This window comes from Protopterus annectens, chromosome 10.part0 (genome assembly GCF_019279795.1).
Source record: "Protopterus annectens isolate FY-2018-M chromosome 10.part0, PAN1.0, whole genome shotgun sequence".
Classification (NCBI taxonomy): domain Eukaryota; kingdom Metazoa; phylum Chordata; order Ceratodontiformes; family Protopteridae; genus Protopterus; species Protopterus annectens.
In genome coordinates this window covers 757,819,250-757,832,211 of record NC_056744.1, presented here as the reverse complement: position 1 = coordinate 757,832,211, position 12,962 = coordinate 757,819,250, and the positions used below count along the sequence as shown (strand labels likewise).

Sequence of the window (12,962 nt, the reverse complement as noted above, 5' to 3'; positions counted from 1 at the left end):
TTTGCACTTCAACAGGTTTTGTAGCAATTATTATAGCACACCTAAGAGCCATCAGCACTAGTTACTATTCAAGGAAATAGCTCCAGTACTTAGTAGTTCTGACCACCCCTCCTGGCATGATTAAAGGGCAGTTCCCTGTGCTTTCTTCTATTAACCTGGTGCACTTGGGCATTTTGAGGCAGTTTAGCAACTGCCTCATGTACACAGACAACCCTCTCCTCTTACTTCCCAACACTCAGACTTGTGAGAGATGCACTTTTATCACCAAATTGGAAGCTATGCACTCTCCAGCCAAGACCGGACTAGCTGGTCAAGAGAAGAAGGTCAACACCTGCACCATACCACATGGAAGACATATCCCTCCAGAACACCCACTATCACAGCTTTCACATAAAAACACAAATCACACACCTACCTTTGTGGAAGCACTCAATAGAAATCTACCCAAAGAGACCTCCAAGACAGAAATGCACTCGACCATCACAACACAGCGCAGACCACAGGACACATAGCTCACTTCCACAGTGTGGCCCTCAACCTAAGCCCGTAAGGCTAAACACCTTGTCCAATACACTAATCATAGGTGACTCAATAGTGAGGCACACAGATGTCCCACTCAATAGTCAGCTGTCTGTCAGGTACCAGAATCTGACACATAACACATCCACTCAGGTCAGTCCACAACAAGTACAAGCATGACTCTGTCAATGTCCATGTGGGTTTGAATGACCTGAGACACACCTCCCAGGACTAAGTGAAAAGCGACATGGTGGAGCTCTCGGATTATGTGGCCCAGGCAGGTATGACACTAGTTCTGAGCAGTATCCTAACATCACCCAGAATGATACCACAGTACAAATAAAAAATGATTGACTTCAACAACTGGCTGAGTTTCTGGTGTCATTCTAAGGGGATCCAGTATCTGTCTACTTGTGATGACACAATTGACAGACCTCAAAGCTTTGCCAAAGATGGCCTGCATCTGTCACCCCTGGGTTTGCAGGTAGTGGCTAAGGATCTTGCCACCCCTATAGTGCCTTTTTTAGGCGGTGTTACAAAGACAAAATTACCACCATAACAGCTATAAATAAATGCAATCTGAGGTTCATGTTGCTTAATGCTAGAAGTCTTAATCTCAAGGTTCACTTGCTTGAAGCACTCCTCAAAATGGAGAACATCGACACTGGTGATGTAACAGAGACCTGGTTTAAAGCAGCAGAAAGCACCCCTGTGCTACCAGGCTAAAACTCATTCCACACCTTTCAGCCCCAAAACATGGACCAAATCTCCAAAGGCAGAGGTGTCTCCATATTCATAAAGGATATGCACACATCCAGACTAGTAGCCCAGCATAATGCATCTCAGACACTTCAGGTACAACTAACATTGGGTAAGACTTTGATCCAGGTCGTAGCCTGCTATAGGTCCCCAACCATGCCCCTAGACTCTCAATCCATATTCCTAAGCACCCTAAAACCATAGTCCAACCCAACACTCTCATACTAGGACTACCCCTCCATCAACTGGGAAAACTACTCAAGCACTAATGCACTGGCCCAATGCTTCCTTGAATTTATCATTTCCAATGCCTTGGACCAGCTCATTCTTACCCCACTAGAGAAAGCAACATCCTTGACCTGGTTATTACTAACATGGGCAACCATTGCTCCACACCAATAGTCAATTCCTACTTGGTTAGATCCGACCACAAACTAATCACCATGGAAATCCACATCTCACTCACACTCCCTACAAAGGTATCCACCATGAAAAACTTCCCCAAAGCTGACTCTGGACTCCTAAAAACAGAGGTGGCTAACTTCACGGCACCCATGCCAATGGAAAACAGATGCATGACTGCTGCAGAATCATACACCAATGCACTGTACGAACATGTACATAAATGCATGGAACTAGCCATACCCAACAGAACCAAGACGCTCTCCTCCAAAAAAGGAAGCCAGTCTGGTAGTCACCTGCCATTAATAAACTCTACAACAGAAGGAAAAAACTGTTGCAGAAAAAGGTGAAGTCCCATGACTGGAAAAATTCCCTTATTAGCCTCAACAAAAAGTTGAGATCCCTCATCAAAACCTCCAAAGCCAGCTATGAAGGCAGAATTGCAGGAGAAACTAAAAACAACCACAAAGCCTTCATTAGTTACATAAAGAATCTCCATGGCAATACCTAGATTTGCTCTGACTTTCTGAACAATGGTACCTACTATACTGAGCCAACAGATATAGCCAACATACTAGCTGACAGATTCAGTGCCAACTTTACCACTCTCTCCCCCCTAAAGGACCAATCCTAACACTGGTGGAATGCCAGACACCCTGCATTACTGCAGCACAAGTTAAAGCTGCATTGTCTAAGGTCAAGAATACAGCTTCCATGGGACCCACCAATATCCCTAGCTGTGTTCTACATGAATTACAAAGTGAACTGGCACCACATGTGTGTGCTCTGTTCACTCACAACCTCACCTCCAACTTTGTCCCTACCAAATGGCACAGTGCTACAGTCATCCTTCTCCATAAAGCAGTAGTGACTACAGACCCTGGAAACTATCTCCCCATTAGCCTGATGAGTCTGATATGTAAGGCTATGAAGTGCATCATCATGGACCTAATTAATAAGGATATAGGGAATCTCCAAACTCTAGATCCCATGCAATTTGGTTTTGTGAAAGGTAGATCATGCCTGGTCAACCTGGTTGACTTCTTTGAGTTAGTCACCAGAGCAGTGGATGAAGGTAAGGCAGTTCATGCAGCCTACCTTTATCTGGCCAAGGCTTTTGATACCATTCCTCACTCTGGAATTATTGATAAGCTCACCAAACTAGGCATAAACTCTTATATCATTAGATGGGCTGCAAATTGGCTCACAGATAGTACACACAGTGTGAAAGTAGTGGCCTCCAGGTCAGACTGCTGACAAGTCATGAGTTGATTCCACAGTCATTAGTCCTGGGTCCTCTCCTGTTTGACATCTACTGGCAGGTCAACATGCAGGCCAACACGAAGGGACTCTGGCTAACCAAAATCACAGATGACTGCAATCTGGGAGCCATTATTAACTCCCCAAGTGATGCAAACATCCTACAGAAAGGCCTCACTGAGACCAATTACTGGTGTCAAAACCATGGCCTTAAGCTTAATGCCAAAAAATGTGCCATCATCCCCTTTGGGAAAAACTTAGTTCCCACTAATTACCACATGGATGGGAGCCCACTGAGCACTAAAGGAAGTATAAGAGATCTGGGTACACAGGTTGACAGCAACCTCTCCTTCAACCTCCACATTGACACTGTGGTCAGAAAGTCCTTCTATGTGGCACATCTCATTAGCAAGGGCTTTGCATCCAGGAAGAAATAGGTCATCATTTCTCGCTACTCTTCCCTCATTAGACCAATCATAGAGTATAATGGCCCATTTAGAATGCACCTCACTAGACACCTGCAACAGCTGGGGAGGCCACAAAAGTACCTCGCGAAGAGGATCTTAGGCCTTAAACACATGTCCTACATGGACAGACTCAAAAAATTCTAGATATTCTCTGTCTCATATCGTCTACTAAGAGGAGAGGTCTGCTTGACTTACAAAGCCATGTCTGACCCAGCTCTGTTAGAAATGCTGCATCTAAAGAAATCCCAATTCTTCCACACCACACGATGCAGAGACCTCAACCTCATTACCACAATCAACACAGATCATGCTGGAAGGATAAGTTCATAACCCAGAGACTGCCCATGCTCTGGAGAAGGCTTCCCATACATAAATCTTGATGAGTGGATGGGAAATAGAAAGTTCACCCTGGGGATCACTCCAGTGACTCTACTTGATAGAGGCACTGGGAACTAGTGATGGTTGGCACAATGCCAGGGCACTTTTATGGGCTAGGCTTATAAAGGCCACAGGGCCATTAGCCTGGTACACACCTATGAACCTATAATATTTTCTCCTATATGGAGTTCTAGATTAAACCCAGTAAAAAGAGGACTTTGTATGTAAATAAAGAAGAAGGAGGTCTATGATTAATTAACCCAGTGGTATTCACTGCTTCATTAAATTGTACAAAATGTTAAAGTGGATAAACAAAAAAGATGAGAGTTTGGTATTAAAAGTGTATAAATATAAGTATGATAGATTCTGGGGTATGATGAAAAAGAGTGTATAAATAGAGAAATAAAATGTTACTGGAAATATTTTTGTGGAAAATAAAAATTGATGATATAGAAAAAGATAGAAAAGTATGATATAAGAATATAATGATAAAATATTACTATGTAAAACCAAAGGAAAATCTAACAGATGAAAAATTAAAGCTATAAAAATAAGAAGCAAATGGTGCAATCAGAAAGTAAAATGTCAAGATTTGTTGTGGAGATTGGTAATAGATAAATTGCTAGTAAATGGAAATATGCCATATAAAAGGAAAAGTGATAGAATATGTTTACATTGTCAAGAGAAGAAACTACAGAACATGTGTTTCTGAAATGTAAAACAGTAAAAAAGGTTATAGGGAAACTATATAAAAAAGATGTTTTAAAGATATAAAAGAAGTGGATAAAATAAACATGGATATGATTAAATGTGGATATTATAAAAGTAGAAGCAAAGAATACGTTAAAGGAATAGATAAAAAGTTATTTTATGTTATATGGATTATATGGAATGAAAGAATAAATTATATTATGTTTAATGGTAAATGGATTTTGTCAACAATATTAAGTAAAATCAGATGGTAGTTATGGAAAAAGGGGGGGGGGGTCTAATAAAGATGAACATTTTGTATAGGAAATCATGAGAATGTGGAAACAGATTTGTATATTTATATATTTCTGCATATGTAAATATGTGCATATTTTGTAAATAAGAGTTATTTTGTATATAAATAAAGGACCCCTCCAATTTTCAATATATGCCATAGGATATTTTGCTTATAGCTGAACTACCATCCAAACAAGCAGATGGGGCCTCAGTTTAACATCTCATTTGAATGAAGACACACTCAGGAGTGGAACACCCCCATACTGCACTGCACTACAATTTCAGAAATCAGTCTACCTGGTGCTGGAATACAACCCACAGCCTTCAAAGGCAAGTGTGTTACCTGTTGTGTCACTAGCACCACAACAAATGACTGTTAAACTTGAATCTGACAGTTTTGTTACTGTTCAAACATCTCTTTTTCTCTCTCTCTCTCTGTTAGGCTTATGCCAAGTGAGCACTCTGTCCTTATGACAATCTTCTTGCCTGTCCTATAATTATGTATTAAATTTGGCCAATACTTCACAGTATTTGTTTGAGTATTAACAAATCTTTTAACTGTTATAGTTAAAACATACAGTAGGCATCTGTCCTCATAATATGAAAAAAAAATATTTTTATAAATAAAATAGAGGCTTAAGCCTGAACATAAATGTCATACCTTTGTAAGTTTAGTGTCTTCAGTGCCTATCCCTGGCTTGACGAGTACACACAACCCCCAGGGAGCCATGTTAGCCTCTATGTAAGCTTTCAAGGATCTATCTTAATAGTATTTTTTAATGAGTGGAAGGTGGCAGTGAAAGATAAGGTTGTGGGGGGAGAAGGGGTATCCAGTGTTTGGGTGCAAGGAGGGTAAGCCTGAAAACAATCAGTAAGATCCTGTGAAGAAGATGTAAGAAAATGTCGGTATTCTATGGCAAAGTTTTACTTGTTAGAGAAATAATGTTATTATTGGTTCGGCAGTCACTAACAACACATACAACTAGCTTAATTTCTTTCCAATTAAGATTTGGTTTCATATAGAAAGGAATTTGTTTTGGTCTAAGAAGCAAGGCCTTAGCTACTTTTGTAGTTATTATTGTAAACTGCTGTAAGCTAAGGAAATTTTGATGCAGTTGTACTTTAGATGGGCCTTATTTCCATACTTTCCCCAGTGTAATTTTTAGGCTTAATTTGCACTTTGATATCATCTTCTTAAGATAATAAGCAACATATGTAATAATACACCATTATCATACCTGCGCTGTTCAGAATAAGCATACAAAAATTGTAGTCTGTAATGGAAAAAAGAAATGCTCTAGGATTCAGAAAAAAAAAAGCTTGGTGCTTATATTTATTGCACAAGGTAGGTTGATCAATTAACCAGATTTCATAGACAGCTACAAGAGAAAGACCTCATTATCAGCTCATTAGTATGTTGTTGAATTGCATGCTAGCTCTGTCAGATCTGACCACACTAGTGTTGTCACTAGCAGACCACACATCAGGTTAACAAATACACTCCCCAGCACTTATACACAACACATTCAGACAATCAAACACACACACACACACCCACACACACACACACACACACACACACACACACACACACACACACACACACACACACACACACACACACACGCACACACCTACATCCACCCATCACCACAAAAGTTACACCCTACATTACACCCTACAGTCATTCAGAGTTACAGAAACACTCACATACTCCCCTGCACGCATGATCCAGCACAAACACAACACAGACGCACACACACAAACACACACAGAGTACTTGGGGCCATTGACATTTCTGGAATAGAGCACAAGGATAATTAGCATTGGCTACATTCCTGGACTGCAATATTAGCATGCAGCTCTGCCTGAGAGACTGCTCCCTGCACTAAGTCCCCCATGAGTGGAATACCACATGTGTAGGGTGGTCTAAGCATCAGAAAGGCTTAGTATCATACGGTGGACCTAAAAATAAGGATTCTCCATTGTGATAAGCCTTTCTGAATCCCAGGGTTGTTGTTTAATGTGAGGTGTGTTCATAAAGCTTTAATATTGGAGTCATTTACTGAGGAATAATATTTCTGTATAAACCTGTTTATTCTAGCATTCCACAGTAACTCACTTACACTGAAGGTAGGACTGTATTCATCACAAATCTGATCCAGAAACCAGAGTTAACTATTACTTTTTAGGCATTAATTATTTAATTTGTTCAAACAAAATCTGCTTAAAAAATCTTGCTGGAATTGGCCTGTTTGACGTTGTCCATTTATACATTCATATCCAAGACACTCATTCTGTGAATGAGTGTTTATGAATATCTTTTATGAGTCATTGTCAGATTTTAATGCATTTTCTCTGTGTCTGTTCAATGTAAGTAGATGAAGAACCATCAATTCATATGCCCCTGCTGATCTGAGTGCTTACCTGAATGATAATGCCTCATTTACAGTGACCTTTTCAAGTTATTCTCTAAGGTGTGCATAGTAAGTGTAGTTATTGAACTGCTAAATGTCTACAACAATCCATAAATGATAAAACAGGATATTGCAAACCTGACCTTTCATTATGTATTATACTCAAAATATGACTTATTTTAATACAAATGTTTAACTTACTTTTGCTGTGATATCAGAATTGTTCCAATTAGCAAAATTGTTGAGAGAACAATTATTAAAAGAATAATGTATGGTTCTGTATCATTTTCATGCTTCATGTTGTTTCCTGAAATGAAATAAAGACAGTCTGTCAAGATGAATAAATGCGTGGCACTGTTCCATGAACTTGACAGATAAAAATTCATAGTACTCGTGTTTCATGCACTCTTTCCTAACATTTTTCTATTTGTGAGCTTTTAAAAATGAATTATATTTAAGAAGCTGTCTTATAGTTCTCTAGCCTACTGAAGGGACTCAAGTTTATCATCCTAGATACATGTTCCTGTCTTCACATACTTTCATTACAATGAACTAATGTTGTGCTATAAGATTTAGATGAAGGAACAGCAGTGCATCAATCCACTGCCTGTTCCTCTTACCAGATTAGTCTCATTTCCCATTCCATGCTGATTATCTTAAAGGTGTAATTCATACATTTGTCCATAATCTGTTAACCCATAGAATCAAATAAACTGTGTCCAGCAATAATGGAGGCTAGCCTACCATCTGTGATCACATTGGTCACTTCTATAATCATGGCTTCTAAGAGAAACTGTGCATAGATTAACTTCTTTTTTCACACCATGCTTGACTTGTTTATGCTAGTATTGTTTTTTACCCTTTGTCCATTTTCATGGATTGATTTTTCTGGCTGTTGTCTGCTTTATATGCAGTACATATCCCCTGGATGTGTGGACAATTTTCACAGGAGGCTTATTTAAGGTAAATACTGTTCATTTTTTTATCATGTTGAATTTGCACCATTGACTCACTTGTTGACTATTTGTTGAGCTTAATTTGATGCCTCTATGATAATTTGGTGTGTGTGTGTGTGTGTGTGTGTGTGTGTGTGTGAGTGTGTGTATTTTCTGTTTGTTTATATGATTTGAATAACTTTATTAATAATAAAAAATGAAGCAGCAATAAAAGGGCATAACAGCCACATAAATCAATCTTTCAAGGCAGGTAAAACATTTTTCATAGAATAACAGATAAATGTGTTAATAGTAATTAAAGCTTATTTTTAATTTGTCTGATAAACATAGTGAAAAAACTGCAAACATAAGAAAAATATTCCATATAGTAATCATTTGATATGAAAAAAGGGAAATAAAGTAAATAGTGTGAGAGTAATGAAATCAAATTCAATCAGAAACATAGATTGAAAATCAAGGATTTATGGAGTGAGAAATAATTGGAAAAGCAAGAAAGTAAGATTGAATTCCCCTGAATATAAAAAATACATGTTGAAACTTGTCATAATGTTAATTTACACTGTTTGATCCATGTTCACGCTTATAACACAGGTGAATAAGAATGTATCTATTATTTATTTGTGATTCTTTTCTGGAATAAACAATTACAACTATAGTAACTGCAGCTATTTGGTGAATCCATAAACGATATACTATGGAAATATCCTGCAGCCAGACCTTAACATCTGCATTAACCAATGAGTGAATTCTTGAACTTCAGTTGTCTGGTGTTCACTCTGATGATAATCACAGTTCCTTCAACTGGAAATCACTGTGAGTGAGTTGTGCTGATAACGATGTTCTTTTTGGGAGAATTTCTCTGTTCTTTGAGTTGGAGCAGCTGTGGATTTGGTATTTATAAGTTCAGGGAGAGTGAGGGTGGGGGGTTGCTCCACATGTCAGGTGGCGGGGCTTGCATCCTGGGAAAAAACTTATGTGGGGTTGTTTAGGCTGTTTTTTTTTTTTTTTTTTTGCAGTGAATGCAGATTGGGAATTCCGATCCTTGGTGCTTCTGCTTTTCTCCACTTACACAAGAAGCTAATATCTGAAGGTATGAATAATTTTCCTCACTTCCTATGTTGCTGATATCTTACACAAAATACCATAAGGGTATATTCTGCATTAGAGCTTCTATAAATCCAGTGCTTTCTCCCACTCATACCTCCATTATTGTGAGAATGTTTTTAGTGCTGTGTTATTTGAAGGTGAGTAGATGCTACAGGTGAAATGTGTCTGCTGTCCTTCCAAAATAAAAGGGGGGGGGTGCTGTATTTCTTGTCACACAAGGACTACTTTACTTTTATTGTGAAACTTCAAAACAGGAAAAAGGAATTCAGGATACTCTTATGACATCCTCTTCTATGATTAGTTTCTGAATATGTAACATATTATGACAAGTTTTTGTGACATTTCCTTACCTTTATCAGCTATATTCATGTTTATTGGGTGACCCTCTCCTTCAGGAAATATTGGATAAAGGGTAAAGTAGTACTTATTTATAGGAACAAAATGATCTGAAATAACACAGAAAAAGTTATATGAGGTAAAGTAATAAGAAAACAAAATTAGTTTTAAAATACCACAAAACAATTGATGGAAAATAACAATAGCTGCACATTTATTAAGTGCACATTTTCTGTGCATGTAAGGTACCATGTCCTTACTCATGTTTATTGTTCTGCTTTGTTCATACTTCTCTGAAAGTCATTATGACTTGATTAAAATGTCTCAAGTTCCTTGGTGATTGTCATAGTTAAAGCCAGCAGATATAGTCAGTGTCATTCATATTGTTCTGATTCTCATTCAAGTTTTAAAGACCATTTCTTACAATGTGAAGTGAACTCATCCTAGCGGTAGAGAAATGAAATTATGCTATTTGCACATGGCACCAAGCAATTCTTCACAACATCTGTATGGTCAATAAATATTAAAATGTCTAGTAATCTGAAATGCATAGTGCAATTCTTTTCCGAGGAAACCGCTGCAGAACTGTATTGTCTATTGTGTAAGCCTCAAGCTCACAATCTCTTTATTGCTGGCAAGTCTACCTACGTCATTTTTATTTACTTTTTATGTGGCTAACAACTCAGATTCTATACATATTTATTGTAATATTAAGCAAATGCTCATATTGAAATGTAACTTTTGCAATATTATCTATAGTAAACTGAATTTTTTACTGCGCCCCCAGTAAATGCACATATATGCACACAAACACACAGAAACACAAACACATGTATGCACATACACAGAGACACACACACACACACACACACACACACACACACACACACACACACACACACACACACACACACACAAACACACACACACAAAGTCATTGAGGGTATAAAATAAATTTAATCAGACCTGATTAATTTTATTTTATACCCTCAATGACTTTTAGTCTAGTGACTTATATTTCTCTTCCAATAACTTGGCAGTATGAGATACTACTATAGAAATAATTAGGGGGTTACTAAATTATTGTATATGATAAAAATAATTTCATGTACAAAATCAGAATTTTTAGGAAAAACACTAGATTTTGGAGATACATGAGCTAAAAGGTAAGTAACATGGCTTGTTTCTAGAGTAAAGCCATAAAGGTACATATTTCCATTGCAAAGTGAATAAATTATACAAAACAAACAAACAAAAAACGTACTGGGTATAGTTGACTTAAACCTGTTTTTTTCATTTAAATCAGAACAAAATCTCTTTTCTCTTGCAATGCAGAAGTTTTTTTCCTTCCAGTAAATTTTGTCATAAGTGAAGACGAGTTAGATATCTGAAAGCACTGTGAGTACATTAGGAGATGTCAGAATGATCAGGAATCATATTGATGTGCTCAAAAATAAGTAACTGAGGTACAAACATCAAGAGAATTGTACACAACATATTAGAAAGTAACCAGTCAAAACAAAAAGACAAGACCACTGAAACTAAGAACATAAAATAACTAAAACAGGGTTAACAGGTGACAAGGAAGATAGCCTTTTACATAGACTGTCACGGGGTTAGGCACTACATAAAATACACTGATAGCTTAAAGTAAAATTAAACAGATTTAGGCTTGTTTTGACTTTATCCAGGAAAACAAACTGAAAACTTAAAGAAAAAAAAAATTGAAAACTTAAAGAAAAAAACATCAACCAAAATGGAGCTATGAGTCTAGTCAATCAGCATTGAGAACAGAACCAGCAGGAAACTGATACTAATCCACAATGGGGTGGCTGTTTTTTAACAAGAAAATACCTAACAGAGAGCTCATACTGGGTAGTTTTATGGGCCTACTAAAGATATCCCTAATTATCAGTTGACTGTTCAGTGGAGAAAGGAAAAAATAATGTGACAATTGATCAAGAGATAGAAAGAATATCAGTAGGCAGGATTAGGATACCTAAAGCTGTAAAATATTTAAACTTTATTTAACAGGGCTACATTTAGTGGCCATCTGCGGAATTAGACACACAGTTTTAAAGAATATGTCACAAGTAGATTAAACATGTAAGTTATTGATACTAGATAAATGGGTGAGATGGTAATTACAGAGCCTGGTACCAAGATCATATCTGACTACAGCATGGTCTCCTTGAGTTTGAAGATATCAATAAAAGAGCTAAAAGAAGAATTAGGAAAATTGTTCCACTATTCATAAATTCCGGAGAGAAAAATAATGGATTGATGGAGTGGCTCAATAACTACTTGGAACAAAACCATAATGCACGTTATTCTTAGACAACTAAATGGAAGTGTTTAAACAATAAGAAAGGGATTACATTATGAATATTAAGGAGAAGGAAATGGTACAGTACAGTTCACCAGTACAGCTTACACATAGGATAGCCCAATGAGTTACCGTATGTTAGGCTTCAAATACACAGTATTTATGGAGGCTGCAGCACAATGAATCAAATGTATTGCATGCAGGAATGTTACAAAGTGGAGACCAATATCATATCATTTAGTACTGTACAAGTTCTGCATGGAGTGCCTACACTATTCCTGCATGGACACCACTGCTATATGCTAATTACATCATTTACTGGTGAAAACCATGCATATAAGGTGAATCAGTGATCCAGGAAGCAGGCAGACGTCTGTGCAGGAATATTGTAACCTGCAGAAATGTATTCGGTTACTAACCAAATACATTTCTGCAATTTACAAAACAGAGGCATGACAGCTGGAAAGAAAGCATGTATTCAATGTAGCAGGCATGCCAATGGCCAAATGTATGGCCATTGGCATGAAAAATAGTTGCAATTTTATAAAAAATATTTATTTTTTTTTGGCCAATCTCAGACATTTAAGTGTAGGGCAGCAGTGCACAGACAGGATTGCCATGAAAATAAGAAAAAAGGGGGAAATAAGGTTTTATACCCAAATCAGCATTTTGCCATAATATTCATTGGCATGCATAAGACAACAATACCAGGGAAAAAGGCTGCTAAGGGGGAAGGCTCAGTGTGAGTGTGGTAGCTATGAATTAGCATTCTGGTTTATGTAAATGAGGAGAGTGATACCGAATCACAGATTTCCTCTCAGTGTTAGCTTGCACCCAACTGTATTGGTGCAGCAACACCACTGTATAAGTCTAAGAGGTGGATGACCTCATAAGGGGGAGTGTTATGCATGCTGTAAGCTTATTGGAGCTGTGTGGCCTGTGCTTACCCATAGCTAAGCAAAGCTAAGGAAGGGGTTGTGTCTGAGGCTGCCTAGCAGTGTTTACCTTACATAAACAGGTGTTCGCGGTGCGCACCAGGTTTTAAACA

At 37.7% G+C, this 12,962-nt stretch overlaps 1 protein-coding gene across 3 annotated transcripts in view; it reads right to left on the bottom strand.

Annotated features, from left to right (window-relative positions):
* The window catches only part of LEPR (leptin receptor), a 1,381,011-nt gene that overhangs the window by 132,997 nt on the left and 1,235,052 nt on the right, over positions 1-12,962 (bottom strand). For all 3 annotated transcript variants that reach the window (XM_044085570.1, XM_044085571.1, XM_044085569.1), the window contains exons 16-17: positions 9,603-9,698; positions 7,391-7,496 (exon numbers count right to left, since the gene is read on the bottom strand). In XM_044085570.1, coding sequence (XP_043941505.1) covers positions 7,391-7,496; positions 9,603-9,698 — 202 coding nt within the window. The remainder of the gene's footprint in view (positions 1-7,390; positions 7,497-9,602; positions 9,699-12,962) is intronic.